We start from the raw sequence: 22,759 nt of genomic DNA, 5'->3' as shown, positions 1-22,759 counted from the left end.
AGAGGATGGAGCTGAAGACCCTTCAGACGGCTGTAAATTATGATCCAAGGAGGTTGATATGATTTCTGATGGACAGAGCGGGGTTGGAGGTGGGAGGCTGGTTTTATATTTTGAGTGACCTTAACAAAACTATAAATCTGTGAATTCTTATTAGAATGACATGGTTGGCTCTCTTTTATGCAGACAGCTTATATGTTGTTGTTGGTATATATTAACAAAATTAACACAAACGCACTTTACTTCAGGATAAGAAGACAATTTGCGCAAGGAAAAGTATGAGCATCGAAACAAACAAAATGCATTTGTTTCTATTTGATCACCTTTTCCAAAGATTGTACGCTCCAAAATCTGAGTTGCTACAAGCTCGTTCTCAAAGAAACCCCTCAGATTCAGAATGACACACAGTTGTCAGTCAAGCAACCAACTGACTGACTTCTGAAAAACCCGTGTGGGGGTTGGGTATTTTCACATGAGGACAACTTGTAAACTCCAACTGACAAAAACCGTCACAGAGACATAAAACGGTTCACCAGATCAACGTGTAGCCTTTAAACTACTGTCACACAACTTCACAGCATGCCTTAAACATAGAATCACCGCAAGCACCAACAAACCCACATATTACCCTCATTTTTGTAATGTTAACTACTTACAAAGTTTAACCATTAAGCCTGTTGCTTAAGCTTTAAGTGAGTTGAAAAACTATATAAACAGAGGGAGAGTGAGACAGGGTTTGAATGTTTTAGTTTTAGAGAGACTATTATGAAGTGACTGTTTCTGTTAATCCTAGTTAGAAGTCTTCAATTTACATTTTACAAGTTCAATATGAAGCATTGCACCAAGTTACAGTAAAGGAACCTTTCCATCCCCAATTGATAAACTGATTGATTCAGAGATGCAAAGTTGAAAGATTCAGAAGCCCCGCAAGGCTGGACACATACTCCATCTCTAAACAGCTGACATAATGAGGAAACTTTATCCAGTTTGTACAAGCAGCTTAACCAAAGGCCAAGTCCAGGTTTTACTCCAGAATTCATTAACATAAGGTTGGAGAGATTCCACTCTATAATACTTCTTCCCCCCAATCTTAGATGAAGATGAAAGAATAACAAAAAGAGGTATTTCTACAAAGGTTGCCACTGCAAACAGTATTTAGACACTGATTGAGGAAGTTAAAAATGGGATTATAAAGCGAGGTAGCTACATTTGTATTTCCTGGGCAGGTGGACAAATGTACTCGGTGCCCCCTCAAAACCTAACCTCTTATTCTCAAGTCTTACCAGTTTGGATCTGGGCAGTGTCAGGGTGAGAGAAGAAGTCCTCCTGCGACAACGAGCAAACCTACAGCAAACCTCCTCCATCGCCGGACAGCGCTGGCCGTCCGAACACACACATAAACACTCACTTAAACGCTCACACCAACATGCAAAGCCACAGCAGATCAAACTGAAGATTGGAAGCTGGCTGCGGCTACGAAGAACCATGGTGCCAACATGTAATATTAAAGACGTTGAGTCTGGGGGTGCTGCCCCCTCAGTACTCTCTCCTAATAGGTTGGTTGTACTGTACGACCCCAGAAGCACTTAACCTCCCCACCCCCGCCTCCCCAAACCCACAGGGATACATAGTATTGAGGGGTGGAGTTTAAGAAGTTCAATAGCTTGTTCTTAATGTGCGGCATTTTAAAAGGGAACACTCAATTTAAAGAATTTATGTAGGCCAGATTTACACAACATTAGGGACTTTAGTGTGCCCTACATCACTCACTCTATCCTTCTAGATAGATGGCAATTAGATATGCCTAGATCCAAGACTAACCAAAAAACAAACATGTATGTACAGGGCTTCTTAATGTACTAAACAGTATTAGAAAATCAAACAGAAACAAATATTTAAAGTAGACTATATGACTGAATATGTTTTTCTTTCCGATATCATCGTCGTTTTCATGAATTTTATGGATGATTGTGTGCCTAAATGTACCTGTATTGTTGTTATTATTAGTGTCATTTGCCTGTTGCCTTTATTTGGCACACTCTTTGCCTTTATTATTATTATTATTTTTTTTTTTTATTTGTGCGAAAAGTATGGACACGTGCTCGCATACAGTACACACACACAATCTGAAAATGCTTCCCTGTAAAACTAAAGTTTAGCATGTATAAACTGTAAACAATTAATGCATCTGCTGCCTTATTTCTCCATCTCACATACTCCTATATTAATGTAGTGTATCACTAAATTATTAATATATTCTGGGTCCCTCTGTCACTCACATATTGCAATGATAATAGTGCCTATTAGCAACACTTAAATGTGTAACACTGTAACATTCACACATGCATACTTACTCACCGGTCTCTGACATTAGTTTTAGTGTGATTGAAAGAGTATTTAAGTGCAATCCATTTCCACATTAGGTACGGCAGGGTAATGCACTGTGTGTTTCACTTATTGAACTGCAGGCAACACCTAATCCTAGACTGTTGGTGTTATTGACTAAATCACACATATAAACAAGTATAATTCTCTACTCTCATCCCCGATGCTTAAGGCTGACCAACACTCCTTGCTACTAGTTTGTTGTGTTGTGACAGAAACAGCGAGTGGGGGGGACAGAGAGTAATTGCTCATTTCATTACAGGTAAATACTTATTGATTTCTGTGTGATGGAGCGGTTATAAGGTAGCGATGATGAAGCTCCCACCCTTCATCCATTTAATACATTTACCCAAATCCACATACATTGAGACAGAAGTTAATGTGTCAAACTGCTGAGTCGATCAGGACTCAAACATGGCAGGTGATTGAACAGCGAGACCTTTATCTCATCAAGCTCATCAAAGTCTGAGAAAAGTTGGTGAAACAAGAACTTTGGAAATCCAGCAGCAACATTTCCATTGGCTGCAAGTTTGAAATTTCCGTTTCAAAGTGACCATTTTTGTTAAAATTACCAGCACCTCTGAAGCTCACTAATACGCTATATTTCCTACGTTTAATCCGTACAAAATCCGAAGTGTTAAACGGGTAAATTGGGTATTATGTATAGGACTATTGTTTCACCTGAACCTGTTGCCAAACAACCAGGAGAGTCGCTCGTAAATTAGTGGTCCATTAACAGTCTGTTAATATTCAGATTAGATTCAACCCGCCAGTTGTGACATGCTAGTCTGCTTACTCGCAGGCTGTTAAGCATTAACTATGAGTACTGATGGCAATTATGTCAAGAACTTTTTTCTGCATTAAATTTAAATTGTTTTCCACATTTTTCAACACCTTGTCCTATAAATGTGTGTCTAACTAATACAGGCAGATAATTGGCAGATCAAATTGGCAGTTTAATACATTAATCTGGTTCTACTTGGCTTTCTTGTTTCACGATGAGTAAGTCTAAAACAACCCTGTAATTTTATTGGCACCGGCAACAAATTCACATGCTGCATTTAATAATAAATCTGAATCAGTCTGTGGTTCTGATTCCTCTTTCTTAGCAAGTCCTAATCTAATCGTGCAATTCATTCAGTTCATGCTTACTTCGCTGGATTTATTTCCCAACTAAGAAAAAGACTTAAGAGATAAGATTAAGGTTAGATATGTGAGACAAAGTTCCTCACAAGGGTGTGTTTTGGAGGTGCTGAGGAATTAAATAGGGCAAGGACAGACAGAGAGTTCATGTGTTTGTGTGAGTGTACATGAGAGAGATAGATGGAAGGGGGAGGTCGGGCGATGGAGGGATGGGGGAAGTGAATAATTGTGGCGGTCTCGTGGCTCCCATTCACACCAGACTTAATCCTGCTCTAATCCCCCTCTTTCCCTCTCCCAGCGGGCTGAGTTGTGGGGGGCGTGGGGGGGTTTAGGGGGTCTCCCATTCTCCTCATGCATTAAGAATGAGAGTTGGGAGATTAAATATAAATGTGCAAGGTTTCTTCAGCTGTACAATTCTATCATGTCAATGAGCGGGCACAATCATAGGAGGATCAAGCTGGCTCTGAATGTTATGTCGCAGTCAAACAGACCAAGCTTTCACAACAACAATCACTCACATTGTCTGATTAACTCCAGAGAAATTAACCACATCATCTATCATAATAAAGATGAGAAAAAAATTTATTCAAGGAAGATACTGCAGCGAAGAGGCTGAAAATCCATAAGGTACAAGCCTGGAGCTGTCAGAACATCAAGTTGTCTAATTTGCTGAGTTTATAAATGAATAATTGGCTAATGTTGAGAACAAAGAACTGGGTAGGGTCGGGCAATATGCTTTGACATAAGTTACAGATCTCTACAGATAATCATTTTGTAGTATCACCGTATGTTTAGAACACTGTTTATGTGTGTAGATGCATTTGTTCATTCAGTAATAATACAACCACAGACTAAGACATTATAGTGAGTAAGAGTTTGTGGTTAGAGCTAAATTAAATTAGACTATATCGTAATAAAAGCTAGTTTTACTAAAAGGATATACTTAAAATGATTTCTCATTTATGTTTTTTTATTGTCCGAGACCAACAAGCTAACACAATGGCATATAGCTCATGGCTGTTTACCATATCCTTCCCTAAACCTTTCCATCAGTCATGGAGAAAAGCACATTTAACTGATGTCCAAAAAGCCACTCTGCATTATTTTAGCTAATTTTATGATTACATTTGTCTTTTTGTGGGCCTGAAAGCAAAACAAACCAAAAACGTATTAGGGTGATGTCTTCTTTTTCCTTCTTCTATAAAATCCAACTCTGTTTCACTTATTGCATCCAATTTTAACAATGAGATTAACTAGCTGTGGGCCTGAGTGCTCTGTTCCCCCTATTTCCTCAGTGATAAAATGGGCTATAAAGCCCAGACTAGCAATTTGGCTACACAGTCAAGAGACTGGGTTTCCCAAAGGCAGTTTAGTGTTAGGATAATCTTTGCTACATTTTAGGTCAATGCATATAGAGATGTTTTGGCAAACCTTCAATACGTTAATGGATGAGGTCTGGTCTGTCTAGCGTAATAGTCTGGAATTGGTTGGTTAAGACTCCCAGAAGGGGCCACACTATTAAAAAGCAAATAGAGAGGGGGGTGTGGTAAAAGCGGAATCTGATCAGCTTTGAAACAGTCCTGCTACTTGATTTTTGCATTCATTATTAGCTAATAGTTTTCTGATCGTTAGGATGCAGAGATATGACGGCAGGACATACCAGAGACTTCAGACAACATTTATCAAAAGAAATGGAGCATGGCAAAGACATATAAATCATCACACAAAATGAGACAAAGAGAAGGACAGAAAAAAGAGGGAGAACAATACATTACGATGAATAATAAAGAGAACAAATGGCTTAGCTAAGTAATTAGAAAAGAAAATGCGATGAGGCTGATGAATCCTGATGAGGATGATAATTAAAGTGGGTTCAACAAACAATGACACAAACAAAGCTCAATGAATATTTAAAGACAATGTTGTTTGCAGTGATAAAATAAAATGATAGTATCATAGAGGAAGAGGTATTGTTCAGTGTCTCCAAGCAGATACAGATGATTTTTGCACCTATTTGCTTTTCTTTTCGAGTTTGATAGTCTATAGCTCCGACACCTCAATTTAAGTTTGACACTAGATGAGTTTTTTTTTTTCTCTATTGCTGGTGATCACTGGGAGATCTTTGTTTTAGCCAAGGTATATAGACACTAAAGTATGTACAGCAGAAAAGTGTCTATTTGTTCTCAAATCCAAAGAAATACCAAGCCACATTTGAAAGAGAGCCTCTGCTTCTGCAAGAGCTGCACCAGTAAAGATCTTCCTTCAACATGTCATGACAATTTGAAATGTCCTGGTTAAACACTATCCTTAAACCAACCAACCGACCAACCAAAATAATCCCCTTGCGTAATACTTAATAATATATAATTATAACTGTGAGGGATTACGATGGTGCTGAAGACACACAAAGGGCTAGCACTGACCAACATTAATTTAAGCATCATTAATTGCCACCCAAAAGAATATTTCCTACAACAAAATTGCCAGCTCATTTGTACTGACTGAAAATGTGCACAGGCTGTGGAGGTTTATGGAATAATAACATTTAAGTCCAGTTTTGGAAGTTGCTTAGCTGGAAGTAGCAGCTATACACTACTCATAACCCCACAGCTGAGGAAATACAGGCATTGTAATGGATAGTGAGGTCACTGGTGGGGTATCTGACATGAACATGGTTGGCCTGTAGATGTCAGCAGTATGACTTGAGTGGTATGAGCCAAGCAACACAACCATCACTCAGCAGTGAAATGGATCAAAATGAGGATGTTAAACTATGCCAGTTAATATTTGTGTCACCCTTTTAAACCTAAGCTAGGTCATAGCCAAAGTGACTCACAAATGTTGCAACAATGACACAAGCCCCATTTTCTAGATCGGCATGACCAATATAATCATCTTGATGAAGTGTGTAAGAGAAAATATAAAGCTACAGGAAAAAAAGGTGTTCTTTAGCAGGTAAATGCCATAACAGGCCTTCCCACTATGGATGTATAACATAATCACACATTAAAAAAGGAAACCTTAGCTGTTAACATATGTCTTCATTCATAACAGCTGTCACCAAGTGTTGAGTTAGATCAGAGCAGGTTGTTACACCAGAAACCACAACACAGTTCAGAGACACAACGTAGCTATAGTCTCACGGCACAAATGAGATGTTTTTCCTTTGATATAACACTTAACTTGATGTCTGAAACTGATTACAGCTGGTTTATTCAGTTCTTTGCTCTCTGCATCGTCTGTTTCTGGCCGACCTCACCTCGTCGCTTTGATTTTCTTGGTTATTAACTCGATCTCCTGTCTTTCTCTGTGTCCAATGATTCACTCCCTCATTACAGCCTCCACTCTCCAGTTTCCCTGTCGCTACTGCGATCTTACTTTCTTTCAACTTCTACCCTATTTGCCTATTTTTTGTAGATGCTCTCCATTCCTGCATGTTTCTCCCTACTGGATCAAACCTCCATTTCTGCTCCCACATGCAATTCTGCTTCAAAGGCAGCAAGGAGGAGTGAAAAGATTGCAAGTAGCCTCATCAGACTAGCCAGGTGAGAACATTGGCTAGGCTGTCTGGGACGGAACACACACACACACACACTTTTTGAAGCTCCAGATTTAGCCTCGTAGCGCTGCAGAGAGCTTTGATCAATCGAGGCCACTGGTGGCTTGGTCTAATGTCTTTAGAGGGGGACGGTGTCTGGAAACACACACATTCATGAGCAATACACAGTGGAAAATACATGCACATACACACACAAATACACACTTATTTTTGCATGACATACTTACAACAACACATACAAAAAGAAATACACAAGAAAGCACAACTACCTACACACAGATTGGGTATACTACCTATGAACAACATGCATCTATTGGCTCCATTCAGTAAAACACTGAGCTTATTGAATAGTCGCAGCACACAGAAATGCTCCATTCTATTACTGGCAAGTCCACAGGCGGTTGGATTAAGATACAGTGCAGGGAGACAGATGGAGATGGGGAGAAAATAGATGGAGAATATGACTGAGTGAGAGAAAGATGGAGAGACAGAGAGAATGAGTCAAAAGGAAAGACTGTAAGAGGAGACAGTGAGAGGAGCAGAGAGCAGCATATGATTGAGACTGGATTGAGTGTGGTTGTGTGTGTGCGTGTGTGTGTGAGAGAGAGAAAGAAGAGAGAGAGAGAGAGAGAGAGAGAGAGAGAGAGAGCAAAGGTAGCAGGAAGTGGGTAAAAACGTATAATAGAGATAGGACTGACAGCAAAGGGCGGAATGAGGATGAAGTGAAAGGGTGGGAACAGATGAAGATAAAAAGTCTCAAATATTCTCTTAAGAATCCAATTCTACCTAAATCCAGACTACCATATCTCTGGCACCATGGCAGTGTGGCTCTCTCTCTCTCGCTCTCTCTCTCTCGCGCTCTCTCTCTCTCTCTCTCTCTCTCATGTGTGCACGCGTTTGTGTGTGTGTGCCAGCTGGGGAAAGGGGAAATGTAATAAATTGAAGTTGGAATTGGAGGTGACAACTGCAAAGGCAGACATGCCACAGAGAAAGGGAAGGAGAGAGGGCGGGTGAGGGAGAGAGAGAGAGAGAGAGAGAGAGAGAGAGAGAGAGAGAGAGAGAGAGAGAGAGAGAGAGACACACACACAGAGAGAGGAGGTAGAGGTGAGGAGAGTTGGGGGAGGTGGGTGGAGTTAGCAGGAGACCACATGAGGAGATGAGGACTCAAATACTGTCAAGCAGAGAAGTCTGCATGCACATACACACAAACAATAACTCAAACACATGCATTCTCTCCCTCTCTCTCTATCTCTCTCTCACAAACACACACACACTTTTTGTGCCTCTCGCAGTGAGGCTACCTCCATCTCCTGCCAGCCGTACTTTCTACAAGGTGGCTCGTACATGCAGTGAACATCTTGACCAAAATAAAATGTGCATGTGTTGCTACTGCTTTATATTGCTTATTCATTCATTCTACTGCACTGCAAATGAAGATTAAATGCGAGTTAGGAGAATGAACACCCCTTCCCACAAGAATAAACACTCGATCATGCATTAAGGAAAGTTCCACTAGTTTATTGAGGAAGCATGTGCAGTCGGCTGGGTCTACAGTCAATGTGGTGCTTTTGTTTCTTTGCAAACATCCCTAGATATTAAAGGGGCTCTCTAGTGATTTTAGACGTGATGGTCAGTTTAGTCATCAAGAGGACAATTGAGTTGTATAATGTCTTTTGTGACTCCTGAGGAAGCTTTTGAAAGTCTGAGTGAATAATCCAGATGATGTCATAACGATGTCATCAGGGGTTAACTTAGTTTTGGCTTCAGAGACTGTATAACACGTTTGCAACAGAAAGTGAAGGGAAGTGTATGATCCAGAGTTTTTGGATGTTAAATTTATCTCAATATGAAAAGAGACAATAATAAGGAAACAGCAGCAGGCTGTTTTAGTGAGGTTTTTCAGTATTGCTGACATGACACAAGGTTGTGCGCCAACTGCCAGTTAACTTAAGCTGCACAATGTTGACAAAACCTATAAAGTTATTGTTGCAATAAACACACATAAGCTGCATTTTTCCTAACTGTGTGAACTTCCCCTACAGTACTCTTTTCAGCAACATACGCTCAAAAGCGTTTTGGAAGAGAAAATGAGACACTAATGGTTGGAACCTGAAAGTGTGGCAGCTTGAAAGAACTTTTTCGCAACATAAGGTAGGGATTCTGCATAGCAACACATTGCCTAGAAATCTCTCTGAAACACATTTTATTCTCAGTTATGGAAAAAACTGCATCCTGTGATTTGGCAGGCACTGGTTTGTTGGGTACAAGGTTCAACAATCATTGGTTGGCAGGTTTGTAGCCTGGATAGAGAGTGGCTGGCAGGCTTCTACAGTGGATAAACAGCCATTAGTTGGCAGTATCCACATTTTATTGTGCCAGTATTGTGACAGACGGGATGCTGAATGGCACTGTCACCAACACTGCCAAAGGCCTGTGACTTCTGCCCCAGTTGTCTGAGAGTGATGAAGGAGATAGAGGCAGCGAGGGAGACACACAGGGAGAAGAGGAAGGAAAGATAAACAAGGGAAGTAACTAGAAATGGAAGGAAAGGAGGATAAAGGACGAAACAGTGTTTGTGCGTGTGTTTCTTTGCCCTCATTTCATCTTTAATGATTCATCCACAGTCTAAAATCCTGGACACCTTACTGTAATACCAAACACTGGGAATAACCCTCAAACAATGGACCACTATCCCATATCAGCCCTGAATCAGAACTGCATCCTAATCATAATTTCTTCGATTTGTAACTAATGTGTATATTTCCACTGAAAAATGCCTAATCTTGAATTTAGTATGGATGGGACAATGTCACCGGTAAGTGTCAAGTCTTGGCTATGAAGTCCTGAGTAAAGTCTGGGAAATTAGAGGTTATACATTCCTTGTCATAGTTTAATAGACATTACAGAAACATTGCAGCTGATTTCACCAGAAATTTTAGAAAAACTATAAAGTACTGACCCACTGCCTTCATCAGAATAAGCTATGCCAGTCTGGATTTTTTTTAGTAAGTAATGGCTCATAAATTGGCTGCATGCTCATTTGTCCCACACAGTCTTTAACCACTCATTCAGTTTTCTGGCAGCTTACACAGTGAAGAAGGTAATTAGCATGGGTCGGCACCCCTGCAGAGTCAAGTATTCTTCTCTGGAGGACTGACGGTATTACAACAAGGCTTTAGTGGAAAATCCTTCCAGTTGGTATCTAGAGAGAGTGTTTGTGTGTGTGTGTGGCAGCAGGTAGCAGATGGTAGTTGCTGCCAAACAGCCTTAGACATTTCTGAAAGAACTATTCAGCCTGTCACAAGGCGTCTGCCCTCCTCCTCTGATCGCTACCACCTGGGAGGTGGAACTATTCAAGGTAAAAAAAAAAAAAGAGGAAGAGTCAGATTTAAACTTGCTTGTAGTTCAAAATGTTTGAGGTTTAATGTACCATGGCAATTAAGACCGACAGTACTGGGTAGTACCACTGAAATCGTTTTATGTTTTAAATATTTTTTTGTAAATGTACGTTTTCTGATGGTCAACGGATTGGCTGACATGGCAAACCTCTTTTCCTCCAGGTGGATTTAAAAAAGGAGATTTACTTTCTGCTATTTCAGCCTTTTCTTTCCCACCTATCTCCTCTCTCCCTCATTTGTCTTTTTTTCTCCCACCCCCTCCATATTCTGCAACCCCTCTTTTATCTTCCCACTGCGGGAGAACATTATGAATTAAAATTGGTGCTATGATAAAGAATCTATATGTGATTTTGATGTTAAATTAATGAGATGGCCACTGCATCTACAGTAGTAGAGTAGTGTGCAAGTATGTGAATAAGTTGCTGCAGCTTTATTGATGCTACTATTTTGACCTTATGTGTTCTGGATGCGGGGCAGAGTTCACTGGCTTAAATATTCAAAGTGTATACGCTTGATCGTGTGTTTCTTTTGTTCATTGTGTGTGTGTGTGTGTGTGTGTGTGTGCAAGCGCTACAGGAAGCTGCAAGGCGTCTCTGTCTGGGCCCCTGAGGAAGGTGGGCCACGGCCAGGTCTGCCGGATACAGGAGGGAAGGCTAAACACTTGGCTTTAATACTGACACAACTACTTGTGCACACAACTACTTGTGCGTACACACACACACACACACACACACACACACACACACACACACACACACACACACACACACACACACACACACACACACACACACACACACACACACACACACACACACACACACACACACACACACACACACACACACACACACACACACACACAGATACACAGATACATACAGACACATACACCTTAGTACCTCCTGGCTCCCCTCTGTTAACAGATGCTTCCTGCCCTGCGGCCCAACCCCACACTACTTCACACATACAAACACACACATGCAGCGCGTCCCTGGCACCCCTACAGGTTGACCCAGGGGCCAGGTGGAGGGGCAGCCCAACCCTTTGGTTCTCCTGTGGTGTTTTTGTTAATGTTGGATTCTGTTCAACCCTCTTGGCCTTGTCACCTCAGCCCAGACAGAGCTGACTACAATTTCTGTACCAGGACAGGAAATTAACTTTGTTTGCCTGCCGACCTAACCCTAATCTTGAACTCCAACGTTTATCAGACATTTTATTATTTTACCTGACAAAAACTATTCTTGACAACAAAAGTCAGAGCGACTGCTAGATATGAGCTGAAGTGGGGGTAATATGTTTGAAAAAAGCCTTTTTTTCCATTATGGTTTGAATTTATAATAATTTGGTTGCTTTTGGTGTGAATGTTCTGTACTTGCTGTCAGGATGTCTCAATGTGACAGTCTACAGATGTGCATAAGGAGTTTAATGTGTTAATGAATATTCAGTGTGATGTAAACGCTGAACTATGGTTATAATAATAATTAAAAGCAGAGAAAGCTTTCAAACTAAAAGAAAGCCCAGAATTGTTTTTCTCTTCTCTAAACCAAACACGCAAATGACAAGTGTTAGTGTAGAAATGTGCAAAAGCCCTTCAGACTCAAAGAATTGCTTGCTTTATAGGTTGGTTGGTCACTTTAATTAGCATCTGTGTAATTTGACATAGTAAAAATAATTAATAGACTTTAGTGTTTTTGCATAGACAAACTGACCTTCCTCCTGCCTGATCACATTTGTTTTCATACAGGCATACCACACATTGTCTGCTTCCCCCACACTCTCTCTCTCTCTTTGTTTTTCTCTCTCTTTCTCACAAATTCACAAACACCCACAGAGCAATCACCCATCCATTCCATCTTGTGTTTATAAATGCCCTTGAAAATTATCCAGTAAAGGCTCTCTGGATGTGCAGGCAGAGGAGGGGATGTGGATCAATAGCAGTGAGATAATGGGAGCAAGGGAAATTGGGGGGGGGCTATGGGTGGTTGAAATATCAGCACTAGGATATGTGTGTGCGTGTGTGTGTGAGTTTGTGTGTACGGGTGGGGGTAGAAGCAGCTCATGACAGAAAGAGCTCTGGTAGGTGGAGTCTGCAAATGTAAAGTAAGGGGGAGTAATTTATGCATATGTGCACATTTGCTGTAAGCATTTGGGTATTATGTTATGACCATTGCAAGTATTGTAGGGCCTGTGTGTGTCTATGCATTTGTGGGTGTCAAACGGTATCTGAGAGTGAGAGGCCAGCAAGCATAGGGGTCACATGGATGAGTGTACATGTGTACAGACAATGAGTATGAGTCTCTGTGTGCACAAAGGCTAGAGTGTATCTCCACATGAGCAGCCTCACTTTCAGTCCATTTAGCCCAGTAATGTTGACCAGCTTGGGCATGTTAATGCATACAGGGCCTGAGTGGGTTTTTCTCTCACAAAATTTCAGCCTATCATAGCTAATGGACAGTAATTACACTATTCAGGACACAACACTGGCTCTTTTATGCCCCTGTACCCATTGAAACAATCAAATAGGTCTGCATTTTCTTCTTATTCAACATCAAAAGGTGAAGTGTGGTAAACTACAAAGCAAGCAAGTGACTTTTTTTATCAGCTGAGAATTGTCACCTTTGACCTTTGTCTCCATCATAACCGTTTTTCGAATTGGTGCTATCATGAATGTGTGCATTATATATGTGCAAGATAGATGACTGGTCAATGTCTGGCGGTATGTCACCTGATCATATCCCCAAAATCAGCTGTGAACAATGTGCCAAAAGTAAATAAAAGACTCAAAGACAATGTGTCTTTGACCAATACACTGAATGTGCAAAAGCGCCACTAAGGCTACTTGCTGACCAGATCTCAGGGGTGAAATGGTATAAAAGTGTAAACAGGCTGCTGGAAAAGAGCCATCATGCTTAGTCAACCGTGCTTATATAAATAAAGGTTTTAAAACGACATTTACTGTAAGTCTTCAGTTTTAGTGTCCTTGAGTGAGTGCTGTTCTCAGCTTATTCAATCTGAATTGCAATGAATACCAGGTACATCCCCACACCTAAATTACTTAAGTAGAGCACTTAGTAGTATACTCCAATGTGGTACTTGGTACAAAGAACAGTTATCTCAGTAATTTTTCAAAACACAATGAAGTGACAAAGGCAAATGCCGAGTCCATTAGAACTCTGACAGAGGTTACACTGAAATGAATTGGAATACCGCAAGTTATTAACTAAAGTCTCTCTTTTTGTAGCAAAACAGCAGAAGACAGAACCTGAATGTGCTTTTTCTCATCATCTGTCAAAGTCAACATCCAGCTAGAAGGAGTTCTGACGTCCCATTCAAGGCAACACTTTTGGAAAAAGATTTTCTGCTTTTGTCGTATTAGTTGATGTCCAAAAATACCAACGAAAAGCAAAATGCTTTTAGAGACTTCCATTTTCACACATTGTTTTTACACGGCAGCTTACGGTATTCATGACGCTTTATGGCATGCAATGCTCAATGGCAAGCAATGCTGTATGTTTTGTTGTTGTGCTTATATATGTGATGTGATTTTATTTTTCAAATTTCTAGACTTATACCTCATATGACAGATGCAAAAGAAGAAGAAAAATTAAGCAACATGTGTTTTTGTTTAGGATGATTGAATAAGTAATTCATGACTTATAGGAGGTGAGTTGGGCATGGCCTGGCTTAATGCAACTCGTATCGATCTTTATCACCCCTACTTCCTGTGCATATGATATCCTAGACCTCCGTCGGCATGCTAAAAGCTCTCTCTCTCTATTGTTGCCGCTCACTCTGATTATCTCTCTCTCTCTCTCTTACTCTTACTCTCTTTCTCCTTGTGGTCTTATCTGGACGCCCAACACCCCTTTGGGCTCAAAGGCTACACTACCTTGACACCCTGTGTGAGTTGTGTCAGCCCGTCAATCAGCTTGTCTGTGGGCTAGAGGTCAGAATAAATCTGCTAAGGCCACTGTGAAGAGGCTTTGGCATTACATCGCCTGGCAAAGGTCATCCTCTTACAAAAATTGACCTCTCAACATATTGTGGTACCGGGGGGAGGCACGTTGCAACTATCTAATATTCTTTTAATGGTGCCTGCATCCACTGATCTGATGATGTAGAGGATTACAGTAAAAAAAAGTGCATTTTATGCTCGAAAGCTTGCCGTCTTTCGTTTTACTATTCTAGTTTAACTTTATTGCTATGTAACGCAGCAAAACCGGGCCTCATAAACTAGGATTTCTGTTATTTCTGCTTATTTTACTTGTTTGTAACTTCTTGATGACACAGCATGCAATTACCATGCCCGCATTGGCCTCTAACAGTATTCAAATGTCACCTTCTGTGTTACAGTAGCTAATTTGAAAGTCCTGGGTCTTGTTTATTTCTGCAACAGCTATTGTATAGGCCAAATAGGTTTCCCCACTGGTTTTCTAAGTTTAGAAAACAAATGCTTCAGATTTTGTCACTTACTTAGAGATTGCACAAATAAAATATCTGGATGATATGATTACTCTTTACTTAAACCTAAAATTGAAAAGTCCTATAAAGGCATTATGACAGAACGGATCAAACCTGGAATGGCTCAGTATGAAATACATCTCTCAGATCTTTAGGAACCAAATGAAACCACATACATGTTCTTGGTGACCATACTTTCTTGGTCAGGGTTTTAGCCAATCGCTCCTTCAATTAAACTACAACCAGTACTTCAGTTCATCTCTGAATTGAAATCAGTGTGGTAATTACTTGGGGCGTTATCTTTATCCCTCAGAGAGACATCTGACCCTGTACCTTATGAAAAAAAGTGTAAAGCTTCAAGACGCTCCTTTCCCTAATCAGACTTGTAACGCTGGCTGGGCATGAAGCCACAGCACTGAGAAAAAGGGTCAATAGACTGTAGTGAAGAATAATTAATCTCCTTATTCCACTCAATAGAGGTTTAGCAGTTTAATGTAGCTATCCTATCTGATCTGATGATGAATGGTAGGCCAGTAAGTGTAGCTTGAATCAAATATAGCATCTAGTTGTTTAGGCAGAAGTGCGACGACACTGAACAGTAGATCAGTAAAGTAGTGAAGAGGAGTTATTTGTTATTGGTCTTCATTGTAATTTCTTTCCTCATTTTAATCTACTACTACTCAAATCTATCACTGTACCCTAAAAAATGCCTTGTTAGAAACCGAACATTAACGTAACTGGTTCAATCTTGTGTGATTATATACCATGTTTTTTTCTTGTAGATGCATTTTGATCCGTGGATGCTGCAAGTTAAGACTGGCACTTATTTGGATATGCCAGACGCTTTGTCGGTCTACCTGTCCATCTGGCTGACCTGCCTCGCCTTGCCCTTCCTGCCTTGGCGCTGAATCCATCATCCCACAGAAACTCTCTGCTACCAACACCTCCATAGCCCCATTACTATTCAACGCAGCATGGTTCCACACAAACTGATTATGCCAATGTTCAGCAAGGCCCACTGATTGCTAGGGGAGGAAAGGCAGCAGACTGGGTCAGCCTGAGTCTGGACCTGCTGCACTCTGCCAGGGAAGTCTGCAGCCGAGATGGGGGGGAATTTTTTGAATTATTTTCAATCTAAGTTATGTTCTTGTGTTGAGCACAAATCAGGAAAGCGTGACACTTCCTGTTTTTTAAACTTTTTTATCTGGTTATGAAATGACTGATGGTGGGAAATCTCCAGAGCATACATGCTTTAAAAAAACATTCATGAATCATGTACAAGAAGTATTTCAACTGAGCAGCAATGACAGAAAACGTGAGATTGAGTAGTAACTTGCAGTTACTTCAAAGCAACAAATAGATATTCATTCTCCTCCTCAATATTCAATTACACTTCTTCTTCTGTATCTAGGAAGCTGAAAAATAGATACTACTACTTAAAGAGAAGAAGTAGTAAATTAGCTCAAAATCAGTGGCAGTGCCATTTAGTGCGATCATCATGCAAAGCTGCCAACTTAAAACCAACATTTAGATGTAATTTTAAGTTCATTGTCACACTGTAGAAACTACAGAGAAAAGGGGTGAAAAGGAAATACAAGGCATCTGGAAGGGTAATAAGTATGGGTGCCATTTGATGCAGAAACAGAGAGCAAAGGTTGGACATGAGAGGATACAGATGGCTTTAGAAGGAGTTGCTGTGATTTATAAGACAGGAAGTGGCAGATGAGTGAGGATACAGCCCAGCAGGGCAGCAACAACAGCAGCATCAGGCTGGCAACAACAACAGGCCCCATTACTGATGTTTAAATAATAGATGGGGAAAGAGAGAGGGTGACGGAAAAGAAGAGATGAACATGTAGTAGAGGATTGAAGACTCCCTTACTAAAAACAGATGAGAAAGGAAGGAAAGAGGAAGACAGCAGGAAGTCCACGCTAAAAACAGAAGGGAGAAAGAGACAAAGATAAAGAAAGAACAAGTGAGAGAAAACATGGGAGAGGCACAAAAGAACAGAGGCTCTGAAAGCTCGGCAGAGAACAGGTCCCATGTTGGCAGCGGGGAGGGTCAGAGAGTTCGGCAGTGAGAACATTTTGACAAGTCTTCCAGCAGCGGGAGGATGTAGACTGAGGTTGTGTTCCACCGGGATGAGCAGGATGTGATTTAAAGGGACGGTTCACCCATAAACACAACACAATAAAACAATAAAATTGTAAGCAAGATGTTGAAAGCCTCTTAAAGACAGCAACTGACTGCTGACTCTTAAGGGGAGACCATTCTAGCCCTGGCCGACCTCCCTTTCAAAGTTCTGTGTTGTTTATTGCAGATGTAAATAAATCTAGGCCTCATAACTGCTCAGTGCGTCAGAAAAAGGCCCTGCTGGCACCACAGAGCAGCTCCACTGGCCTACATTTTGCTGTTTGTCATCTGATGCCAAATTTCCAGCCACACAGTCAATATTTCAATAACTATCCTCTGACGTTAGAAATTAGAGCGAGTATGACATGCTATATGGTAAGAGCTGAAGTTTAGAACGCTGGTAACGAACAAAAATGCCTAAATAGCAAAAATAAACTGTTTGCTTTCCATAGCAGTTCAGCCTAGAGGGTTATTACCAAGTCTGTAGTAAACAAGGCTGTAGAAAAGACTGTAAAAGCCTGTTGGCAGCTGCAGATTCCCTGCAGAGAAGTAAAACTAAGTGATTCATATGAATCAAACAATGGCCTGCTCACTACTTTCTTGTCATCTGATCTCTTAGATCTCCAGTAGTAAGTGGACTGGTTCAGTTATTTTATTTTATTTTTTTAACCAAAATTGCATTTGGGCTTAAGCATAAGCCTTCGACCGGTGGGGAATGCATTAAATGCAAAGCAGCCATTCCCTGCACTGATGGTGTATGGGCTGGTGAATTATTCAAAATGAATCCAAGATCACTGTAGTCAAGAATATTACCTATCCTAGCCAGCGCAGGACAGCCAAAACTATCAAAATAGTCCAACTTCTGGAGAAAATAATTGGCTGCCATTCTGTGAAGGCAGTCAGTGATAAAACTGTGAAAACCTCTTGTGGAATAAAAATCACTGCTTCAGAGGCTTTCTCTTACTCATAAATGTATTTTTTCTGTCTCTTTCTTTCTTTTCCCTCTTTTTTTCTCTCTTTCTCCTCCCTCAAATTTCAAATCACACTCCAGCATGGCTCTCTTCCTTTTCTTCATCACTCCTTCCTTGAGATCCCAGAATGAATTCACAAAACCTTTTCAGGGAATTAAAATCCCTTTACAGACCACCCTCACACTCTTTCTTCTCCTCCCTTCAACACGACTGCAGTGTTTTTTGATTGCTACTGTATCTCCAGACAGAGCACACGTTAGCCTAATGGGAGGAAAAGGGAAACTTAATTAACCTTTGCGAAAGGTGGGCTCATCACAGACGCCGACCAATTAACTATGGACTTCAAACAGGGCAAGCTGGATAAAAATCTCAGTGGCTCTTGACTGATGATAAATGAGCTAGACTCATAAAGCATAGATGGGCCAGTAATAACAGAACAGTAGAACAGTTCAAGTTAGGATGGTGCAAAAACAACGATGAAAGAAAAAAAAACTTTGTCAAAGCTGTTCTTTACTTTTGGTTGTAATAATGGAACACAACGTTAATGAGTAGACATCTGAATGAACAAAAACACAACTTAGGGACAATCAATAGGCGACTGGGAGGCTTAAGAAGTCACCTGCTCTGAAACGCAGACGTTAGACTAGAAATAACATGCAACAGTGGTGAGGATGTTTAACAGTGAATAAAACTAAAGCTAAAGCTACCAGGGTGCCCCGATAATTGATTCATTGTTCAAGTGTGATTTCTGACAAAATACCAAAGAATCAACTAGCTGTGAGGATTTTCTCTTTAATTTATTTGTCTTATGTGATGGTAAATTGATGGTTTGGGGGGTTTGGACTGACAATCAAACAAATCAACCTATATAAAGACGTCAACTTGGAAAACACAATTTTTATATAATGTGATAAATTAAATAATTATAATGAATATAATTGTTGTAGCTACTACAGACTGAAAGGTTTATTTAAGTGTAAAGTGCCCTGTTCAGTACATATCTTTAATAACCAAATTTAAGGTATACTTATCCTATATGTCTGTTTACATCAACATCAGACTATTTATTATTGGATTTTTCAAAATCCAGTATCGGTCAGCTCTAGTCACGCACATAAAAACTCATACAGCATAAGCCAACACTCAGAAGGATGAATACAATGCCACTAAGAAAATTGGATGTGGCAAAACTACAGTTTTTGGCAGTACTAGTGAGCTATTATACAGCGAAACAAAAACAACAAAACCCGCCTTGCTAGTAATGAGAGATCTATGCTTATTTTTGGAACACACAAGAGATGGGAAGCAATATAGACGAGTAATAAGGTATTTAAGGTTCTGTAGCTGCGTGTGGTAAAGATTTAATGTGTTATCTTAGACTTAACATCTTCTCACTTTATCCCCTTTCATCTCCAGGGACCTAATTATTACTTATCGTACTGACAGAATGTGCGCGCCCACACACACACACACACACGCACACACACACACACACACACACACACACACACACACACACACACACAATGAAGACAAACATCTCTGAGGCTTTCGGCACCCAGACAGGCGCTCCCAGAGAGACACACACATAGGGATCTATCCGACAGTCGTTCTGCTAGGACAACCAATGAGCCGTATAGCAGGAGGGATCGTGCCATGTTGTCACTCAGCTGATTCTTTTTTTTTTATCATCCAGCCCTTTATACAGAAACAAAACAAAGCAAAAAGTCTGTAAAAGACTCAAGTTACATTTCATGCAGTGTAGTTGCTTTCCTTGCATCATCAACAAGCTCACCAAATGCTACGGCTAACTCTGGCGGTTTATTCTGAGCAACTAAAACTAGGACATCAAACTGTTAATTATACACACAGCTAATCATGCCCAGTTTACTGCTGACTACTGGGAGCCAATAGACAGACTACATGTATTACATGTATATACTGACATAACAAAAGAAGTATATGAAAATGTACATTATTGATCATCATGGTTACAGCAGCACTTTATCTGCAGAGTTTTGTGTTGATGAAAAAAAAAAATCTGTTTAATTGGGAGCATCCAATTTACTATTATTGACAATATGATAAACTATTATTACTATAAATAGATTTGAACTTTAAATACTGAAACAATATTCACATCAGCTGTGATCTTTGCTCTCACAAAATAAAAATAAAAAAAGATTTAAAAATATAATCTACAGTTCCGGGGGCATTTTTTGGAAATCCTCAAAATGAGTTTGGAGAGTTGTTGCAGCTGATAGGAATAATAAAACATTGGTCCAAACACCTACCCCCGAACTCCAGTGTCTTCATTACATCAAAGCTCTTCAGTGACCACACAGTGTACAGTGCAATGTTTTGATGTGTGGACTGCCATCAGGAATATACACTATACAAACATTACAAATGCGTCCATATACAGATACATAGATTCATATATTCTGATGCTTGTCTATTGGGTCAAACAACACATTATCTCTATAAACAGTGCAGGTGATGTTTTTAGTTTTAAATTCATCCTCCATCTACAGTGAAAGGACAGGAAAAGGCTTTGGCATGGTACCAGCTGTTGTGGATATCACTATTTTTCAGGACAAAACTGTTCAAATTCAAATTAAAAAAGGAAGAAGCAATGCTTGAATGCATTTATAAACAGACAATAAATATTCGTCATATGCATATAAATCAAGCTCATTTTCTCTCATCCCCACCCTATCTCTCCTTCTCAGTAACACACAGACACACACACACACAGAAAGAAGCAGCAGCCTCCTAAGCCAGAGGCACTGGCCAGAAAAGGGATTACGACATCGCTTACTTTGGAGGACCACGGCTGCAAGCAGTTGGCATAGCAACGGACCAGGAAAGCCATTTCCACAGGAGGGAGGGTGCCAGCGAGGGGAAGTTTCCCCTCGTTCACCAAAAGATGAAGAAAAAATAAAATAAATAAATAAATAAAAATGTGAAACAGGAGGGCAAGGGCTGATGCTGATCTCTTTGCTGCAAGAATTGTCCAGAAAAATCCTGTGTTGATTTGGCAGGAAAAGGAAGATGACTGGCTGGATGACTGTCAGATGTCGCTGTAGAAGCCGACAAAGTCAAGGAAGATCCAGCTATATGTCTCTCCTCTACTAAAGACTTTAATAGAAATGCAACAGAGAAGCTTAAAACAGTCCTTTTAAACCTTGAGTACTGGAAATCTGCAGAATATTCAAAACTAATCCCAGAGGGGAAGGAGGTTGCATGGTCAAAGAGAAAGCTATCCAACTTGACATCCAAATTTTTCTGTTGAAAGTTAATTTTTTGTAATTTTTGTCTTCTTCTAGATTCACTTTCCGTGTTTAAAAAAGCAGACGTTCCTCTCCTCAATAGATGAGCCAGTACTGGATGAAAAGAGGGTCTTGTCTGTGCATCTGCAGCCCCCTGGGAAGAAGCCTCGTGCCTGGCTTAAAGTCATCCAAACATTCCCCTCTCACCTCCCAAATGCCTGGATCATTTGCCTGCAGCTCCCCTCTCCTCCTCATTCACTGTCTGTCAAACTCTTTTCTCTGTCTCTTTGCAAACTCTTTATCTCTTACAGAGCTCCAGCGGTGCATGTGTGTGCCCAGTGGTGCAGCTCCATGGCAGGGGCCAGTGATCCCCGCTCCCTTATCCAAGCTTCAAGCTCTCTTTCCCTGGTTAGCGCTCACACCTCAAGCCGGCATTCCTCCTCCCCCTCCCGCCCTCGGAGAGAAGCTACCGTAGAATAGGATGCTGTGCTGTGGAGAGCCAGCCGCTAATGGGAAGCGGAGGAAAAGAGTGAGAGCGAAGAGGAGGGAGAAGGGAGGAGAATCCAGCTGAAAAAGAATGACATCACCTGTGCAGCGAGAGAGAGAGAGAGAGAGAGAGGGAGAGAGAAAGAGATAGAGAGAGAGGGGATGGGAGGTGGCGTGGGTGAAGCGAGAGAAAGCATGGGGAAACTGCATTAGATGGATTGGCTGCTGAACAGATGTGGATGAGAGAGGGATAGATGGACAGAGAGAGAGACACTGGGAAAGACAGTGATAGAGAGGAAAGAGAAAGAGCATCTTTATTGATCGACTGGTAACATAAAGCTGAGTGTATTGAGGCAACCCCCCTCCTCTTTGTGAGCACAAATTACCAAAAAAGCATAGAGGGAAAGGAGCGGTGGGGGGCGGGGGGGCATGGATCACGTCGCCCCTATCAGAAACAAAGACAGACGCTGGCGGTATTTTGGCGAATGTGAACACGCCACACAATAGCACAAGCTGATAATTGGTTTTCTCCCTCAAAAAGCCCCCGTCTGGAGGATTTGCGACACAGTTTGACGAATAAGAAAGGCACATCACAATCCCAGATAAATCACTCTAATACTGAGGTAATAAAGGCATTAGGCTCAGAAGTCTGTAGTTGTAAAGTTTTAGAAGCAGATCAGGTTCTGACAGCAACAAAGTCATGACAGAGAGCGGTTTATCCCTCTTGAAGCATCAGATGTGAGTAAAGAAAGAAAGTTAGACTGACAGAGAAGGATATCAAACCGGCTTTTTGAACCTTTCAGGTAACCCGAGTAGGCACCAACCCGGTGATTTAAAAGCCAAAAGACGTCTAACAGTCAAAATATGGTTGAAAAGTGAAAAATGGAAGCATCTCAAAACACTTTAAAGGGCTTAAAATGCAGGTTCTGACTACACGTTGAATAACTGTC

At 40.8% G+C, this 22,759-nt stretch overlaps 1 protein-coding gene across 8 annotated transcripts in view; it reads right to left on the bottom strand.

The window, feature by feature from the left end:
- The window catches only part of LOC127363751 (rap guanine nucleotide exchange factor 6), a 147,997-nt gene that overhangs the window by 53,703 nt on the left and 71,535 nt on the right, over positions 1-22,759 (bottom strand). The window contains exon 1 of one of the 8 annotated variants that reach the window (XM_051400605.1): positions 20,873-21,862. The exons of the other annotated variants lie outside the window; for them this stretch is intronic. Coding sequence (XP_051256565.1) covers positions 20,873-20,926 — 54 coding nt within the window. The 5' untranslated portion in view covers positions 20,927-21,862. Of the gene's footprint in view, positions 1-20,872; positions 21,863-22,759 lie in introns of those variants that run through there. 8 annotated transcript variants of the gene reach the window in all.

This window comes from Dicentrarchus labrax, unplaced genomic scaffold, assembly GCF_905237075.1.
Source record: "Dicentrarchus labrax unplaced genomic scaffold, dlabrax2021, whole genome shotgun sequence".
NCBI classification, from domain to species: domain Eukaryota; kingdom Metazoa; phylum Chordata; class Actinopteri; family Moronidae; genus Dicentrarchus; species Dicentrarchus labrax.
Note: the sequence above shows the minus strand (reverse complement) of the source record. Positions and strands in the feature narration are given on the sequence as shown.